Source organism: Rhagoletis zephyria, unplaced genomic scaffold (assembly GCF_001687245.7).
Source record: "Rhagoletis zephyria isolate East Lansing unplaced genomic scaffold, Rhagoletis_zephyria_1.1 Rzeph_scaffold_15034, whole genome shotgun sequence".
In the NCBI taxonomy this organism is placed as follows: Eukaryota; Metazoa; Arthropoda; class Insecta; order Diptera; family Tephritidae; genus Rhagoletis; species Rhagoletis zephyria.
The window spans coordinates 324-7,211 of record NW_016172101.1 but is presented as its reverse complement, the minus strand read 5'-3'; the positions used below and the strand labels follow the sequence as shown (position 1 = coordinate 7,211).

Here is a 6,888-nt window from a genome sequence, read left to right as displayed (position 1 = left end):
TTCGCAACGAAATTTTCACCGAGTAAGGACGTAAGAGAGGAAAATGAAAGAAAACCATAATATTTAGCATTGCGAACTGGAAGAAAACTAAAATTCTTTGCTTGAACGAGTCATGTTTGCATGGTGTATGGCGAAATGGGAAAAGTAGGTTTGAAGAATGTTTGACAAGCCGCTTGTGTGGTGTATTTCGCTCTTTAGACAACCACAAAAATAATCGATTAATTGAACGAAATGATTAATCGCTGTCATTCCTACATATGACTTAAAAAATTACATAAAAACAAATTGGTTGGTTCTTTATCTCCCTGGCCCTTTTAATGAATTATTAATGCAAAGCAAATTAGGTTCTTGCTACAAACTAAAAAGGCTATGACAGGCTATTGCTATTTGGACGTAGAATTGTGAGTGCAGCACTATCAATTTAATTGGGAAATACATTTACTTGACGGATTTTTTGTACGTTTTTGGCATCCTGCAATAATAGGAAATTACGCGACGAAGAAAAAGCAGTGGTGACGCCTGCTTACTTTCTAGGGAGCATAGAAGATTCATTACAGAGTTTATTCGGCGAAATTGGTGGGCAAACTGATTTGGAGCTGGTAAAGTTCGACAACACACAAAAACGTGCAATTCTCAGAGTTCAGAAAGAATTCCTTCCCCGCACGCGTGCAGCCATTACGCTTATTGGACATTTTCAAGACATTCCTTGTCATTTCATGTTGAGAAACATATCTGAGAAAAACTAAAATTTTAAGTCTCTTACACACATGCACTTTAGTCAAGATGTCGTACTGTAAGTCATTTGGCAAAGACAAAGTTTGTTTCGTTACAAAAGAAGATCATGCAATACCAAGCACTGTTGAATTGCCGCCACCAGAGCCTGCACAGGGTCTTATAACAAGTGATGGTGAAATAAATTGGAGTTGCCCATGCTTGGGTGGTATGGCAACTGGTCCATGTGGTGTGGAATTTCGGGATGCGTTCTCATGCTTCCACTATAGCAAAGCAGATCCGAAAGGCTCTGATTGCTTTGAAGCTTTTCGAGCAATGCAGGATTGTTTTGTTCAATATCCTACGGTATACAACAAATCAGCCGGAAATGATGATGAAGATGAACCTGGGTTGAACATCGCCAACTTGGAAGATGCTGCTCCGCAGGAAACATCGAGCGCTTCTCCCACTGCCGTAGGAGTTGAAGTACACCAAACTTTAGCAAAAAAAGAAGATTGAAGAATATTAAAAAGAAAATGTCGATATAAAAGTGGTAAAAACAGTTTTTCGTATTTAAAAAATAAAAATTTATATTTAAGCGTTCTGTTCTGTTGTGTTTCTGTTTCTTATGAGAGCAATGTCAAAATCAATCACACTTTGGCCCCTATTATGAGTTGCATTCGATCTTCGACTGTGATCGAAAGTGCTGATCGAACGAATTTTCATTTGGTATTATTGCGCTCATTCGATGAAGAATAGCGCTATTGTAAATTTCGCTCGTTTAGGTTGTTCACAATAGTATATTTTTCACCGCCGAGAAGCATTGTTTACAAATCTAGCAAACTAAATAGTGTGCTTATACATATGTACATATGTAAATTTGTGCAAATTTAAAAGATATAAAAAGAAATCGAGTTTATGAAAACGTGGAAAAAAAATTTTAAGTAGTACAACGGAGTTCTGGTAGAACGATTCGTCAGAGGATGAAGCTTAGAAAACTGGCCAATCGCAGATAACGTTTAAGAGAATTTAAGTGCAGTCTTTCGAATATATTTTGACACTATATATTTAAGAAATTTTGCGATCCAAATCTATTTAAAATATATTAAAACTATAAACAGATCTATGATTTTGTTCTCAGAGATCGTGCCAACAGCGTATTGGCATTTCCTTTCATAAGTAAAACCAGACATTCGAGCTTGCGTTTTGTATTCACGACGTTGGAATTGCATGAAATTAATAAAAATTGTTTAGAATTAGTGTCTAGCCGCCAAAAAGTAAGAAAACAAATGCAAAATCATAAATTTTTCACAATTTTCTAACTCTTCGCTACACCAACGAAAGCAAAATTCTGTTCGACAGAAAATTCGATACTCAACGAAAATTTCGACACGCTTGCATAGCTCATAATACGAATTTCACTTTCGATCTTTGATAGCCATCGAAGATCGAAAATCGAATGCAACTCATAATAAGGGCCTTTGTTGAATACATTTTGATAGGAACCCAAAAAGCCATGATTCAATAATAACGGATAATAATAATAATCAGCCCTATTCTGCATTTCGATTACGTTCCCGCATTCCGCTCCGCTGGAATCGAACTTAGGTATTCTGCGTTACGATCGAAACGAAAGAAGAAGAGGAAGACAGAAAACATCTTTCGAAATTAGCTGTTTGCCTAGGAATGTGTGAAATCGAAGCAAAACAAAGAGATATTTGCCACCAAACTGTAGCAGCACATAAAGTTAAAGTTTGTAAATATTTTAAAATAACTAAATATACCTAGCATCACGGTAATTTAAAAATAAAATTTAAGTGGATACATAATTATAATGAAATCCATAGCCGCGGCGTTATTGCTTGAAGAGAAGAACGAGTCCCAGATTGCTGATGCGGAAGTTGAAAGGCGGAGATTTAGGGACATGTTTGATCTTTTTTAGATGAGTGAAGAGTCATAAGGAATTCATCTTGTACTCTATTACTCATCGTTTAAAGTCAGTGAAATTATAAACGTTGTTTAGAGCAGTCCACAACATTTGCATTTACTACAGAGTCTAAAATTTGAACTCAAACGAATCCCATTTTAAAAGCCGTCAGGAGGAGGGGAAGAACAAAGCTTATCTTTCCATAGCAAATCGAATTCGAGACAACATACGCACCTCTTTTTAAAAAGTTAGTAAAAACGAGTGCAATAATAAAAGCATCTTTTTTATGTAACTTCACATTTTATGTATGTAGGTATCTATGTGCATACATCGATTAATTTTATATAAAAAGATAAATTGTATTCAGTGCATTTCACAGTCTTATTTATAGATAATGTAAACAAAAACGCCTGGACTTCCACTTTGAAAACGTCGCGCAATATACCTTTTGGTTGCCATTATTTGAGCCAATTTTTCGTATTGCCCGTATTACCGCTCGCGAAAACACAGAAATCGAGAAAATTCATTTATGATGACTTTTACAATCATGCATAGTATATTTTACTTAAATTTTTTATAAAACTTTATTATTTAAACCCACGAAAATAACAATTGAAACGTTCTCCGTCAACAAATTTGCAACTTAGAAAAACGGAACTACGATCGAAATGTAGAATAGGTATAATCGTAAATTTCGAAGATTGATCGAAAGGAAAGGAACGCAGAATACCAAAGTTGCCAAACGGAGAAAATTTCGATTCGAGTCGAAATGCAGAATAGGGCTGAATAACGGAGAAAGGGGAAGAATAAAATCTCTTGGTGCGAAAATGGTAGTAGAAAAGTACGCAACGTAGGCAATTAGCAGTGAAATTCCTTTTGTAAATTCTAATGTATTTGCAGGAAATCTGGCATTTTAAACGAAATGTTGAACGTGATATTGATATATCTACGTGAATTACGTAATTTATGTGCTCTTTAGCTGTATAAAAACTGCAAAATGACTCAAAATTAAAATAAGACTACTATGAGATTGATGTAAACATCCAATTTAAAAGCAGTTTATGTTTTCATCAGTTAAATATGCTTCATATGCATATACAAATAAACATATTGCACTAAAGCTTATACTTTTGTTTCACACCAAAGCTGAACTGTTTCCAAGGCGTATTTAACGCCGTATTATACGCCTTGACTGTTTCCATGTAAATTTGCAAAGAACCAACACGGTGCCACTGCTAAGGGAGCGGTGCGAGAGAGACAACTGTCAGTTTATCGAACCTTGTATTTAGTCTGTTCCTTTGAACTTCGGACTAAAACCTGTGGAACTGTCAAACTACAATTTTCCGCTATCAAATGAGAGTAAAAGGAGAACAGATGCAGAAGTGCATAGGAACGCAAAAGCACTATTTCCTGTAAAAACGTCAGTCGGTTTGTTTACATGTCATTTGTACAACACTGATTTAGCTGAAATATCACTAAATAATTATTAAAATTTATACATATTCAAACATTTCGTTGTTTACTTCCATTTTTTTACAAATATAAGGTACTTTGCTTTCACCGCTGTTAGTTGTTGCTTGCACATGCAAATCAGCTGATCGTTTGACACTTTTCATGAACTTACAGGAAAAGAAACTCCGGACTAAATCCTGTAACTTCTGACTAGGAACCGTTGCTCAGTTACTCTCTGAAATGTGTTCCCACTTACAGGTTTTATGTCAATAGGAACGACTTCCTGTAAGTTTTGACTAAATCCTGTAAACCGGACTGCTATTGGAACAGACTAATTATTGAATCATGGCAAAAAGCACTATTTCCTGTAAAAACGTCAGCCGGTTTGTTTACATGTCATTGGTACAATACTGATTTGGCTGAAATATCACTAAATAATTACTAGAATGTATACATATTCAAACATTTCTTTGTTTCCTTCCATTTTTTTTTACAAAAATCAGTTTCTTTGCTTTCACCGCTTTCTGTTTTTGTTTCGCACATGCAAATCAGCTGATCGTTTGACACTTTTCATGAACTTACAGGAAAAAAACTCCGGACTAAATCCTGTAACTTCTGACTAGGAACAGTTGCTCAGTTACTCTCTCAAAAGTGTTCCCACTTACAGGTTTTATGTCAATAGGAACGAATTCCTGTAAGTTCTGACTAAGGGCCGGTTGTTCAATGTCTGGTTATCACTACTTGCCGGTTAAACATCATTGTCGACGTTTTCGTCACCACGCTTATAACATGTGCTTCTACCTCCGATTTTTGCAAATCAGACATTGAACAACCGGCCCTAAGTATTTGAAATTTATCAGAAGCTTATAATTCATGTTAACCATCGATAAAATTTCATTACATTCTTTAAGGGCCGGTTGTTCACTGTCTGGTTATCACTACCACTACACTATCGACGATTTCGACATCATGCATTTAACATGTGGATCGATAAAGCAGTAGTTGTGCTTAACCGGAGCTTCTACCTCTGATTTGTGCTAATCAGACATTGAACAACCGGCCCTAAATTGACGACACATCGATGCCAGTTTCAACGATGCTTTAACACCGACTTTAGTGTGACTCAAGCTGAAATTAGTCAAGAACGCAGAACGTATGCTCTGGCAAATATCGAATTTTGAGCCGATATTATCGATGTTTAAAAATTATCGATACAACGTTTGTATTCCTAATTATCAATGTCGAACATTTTAATTCTTTTTTGGTACCATGTTCGCCATTAAATCGAAAATAATGATATGAAAATTATTTGTGTTATTATAAGTGTCATTTAAAATGTTTGTAAACTGCGTCAAGTGTAATCTGCAGAAGAGAAAGGATTTAAAAAGTGTTTTGGTGCATAAACTCAAAGTGCAATATTGCTATAGGTAGAGCAAGACAGCAGCAGTGGAAAATTTCTAATTTTTAAAGTGGGTAATAAATAAAAAAAAACATACATACGATAATATTTACAGCAGTCTTGGGCATCCGTGACGAAATTCCACATTCATTTCATCCTTTTGGTACTGGAGAGTGCGTGGCAATTAAATCTAGAGCAATAGTGCGAAGAAAAAAGAGAAAGAAATAAAAGTAAAGTTAATTTCCAACAGCCACCAGCGTTGTGAGTGTGGAATATCTTTCTTCTCTTGGTTAAAGTTTGCTCCAGAACTGAGGACATTGCTCCAAATAAGCTAAAAATCGATCACCGATCTTAATCATATGGGAAGGTAAAACCGACTTATTGCTTGTAAACAAATAAAATGTTATTGACTTCCTACAAAGAAAATCGACTGTAACCTTAAAGGGTCAATGTTGAATTTTTTTTTATGCATGAGTATGTGTATTGTATCCAAAGGATTTACGTCAATAATTTGAGACGGAATAAAAGGCGATAATCATAGCGGCTTCCCAATCGGTTAAGTTTCTCAAATGATATATGTACATACATCTAACAACAGACAAAGTGAAATTAAAATTTATTTAACAAAGTTAAAAATTGCTCGAGAAAATGGTTGCAGTCAATTCAAGCATCAATAAACCTGATGAAATAGCAGGTGTGAAGTCTAAAGCAACACTGACAGCCACTGGTAAACCTAAAGAAAAGCGAAGGTAAGTTAAAAAAGTTATTAAAACCGAATAAATTTAAATGTTTCTTTTCCACGTGGGTTGCCTCAATTCCATACGAAGACCATTGATGTAGCATTCCTCATTTATTTATTTATTTATAAATTAATCTAGAAAATAAACATTTCGTACAGACTATTTGGTGGAGATGCTACGCGACAAGAAACATCTCTTCGTATGCCCGGAAAACTCGACGCAATTGACGCCTCTGTCGCTGTGGTCAGACCCTTTAGAGGCTTCACGCTTCTTGTGTCTCCGTTAGTTAAACTTGACGACAACGACTGACCGATCTGGGAGGGATTGATGTTGCCGGAACAACAACCGAACCGTACCCTTCTCTTATAAAAGTTATAAAAGTTAGTTAATTTCTTCATGATCCAATCATCGGATCTAAACCAATTTAGTATAGATAATACACTTCTTTAAAAAAATTATAGAAATTATTTACGTGGTCCGACAGTCAGGCAGCGCTCAAGACCCTCACATCCATCCCACGACAGCCGGTTCTACGAATTCCCACCACAGCCGGTTCTACGTACCGGAATGACTCGGGTTTTACCCGACCAAGGGCTGTTGTTTCGGCGATCTAACATCGGTTAGGTCGTCGAAGTATCTCAGAAGTTGTTCGTCCATAG

The 6,888-nt window shown here is 35.9% G+C and overlaps 1 protein-coding gene and 1 pseudogene across 1 annotated transcript; both read left to right on the top strand.

The window, feature by feature from the left end:
• The first annotated feature begins 259 nt into the window (after nt 1-259).
• LOC108378831 (uncharacterized) lies at nt 260-1,001 on the top strand. The gene is made up of 2 exons (XM_017635139.1): nt 260-401; nt 485-1,001. The coding sequence occupies exons 1-2, from the start codon at nt 370-372 to the stop codon at nt 744-746; spliced, it is 294 nt and encodes a 97-aa protein (XP_017490628.1). The 5' UTR covers nt 260-369; the 3' UTR covers nt 747-1,001.
• On the top strand, nt 700-1,256 carry LOC108378830 (mitochondrial intermembrane space import and assembly protein 40 pseudogene; annotated as a pseudogene).
• The last annotated feature ends 5,632 nt before the right edge of the window (nt 1,257-6,888 follow it).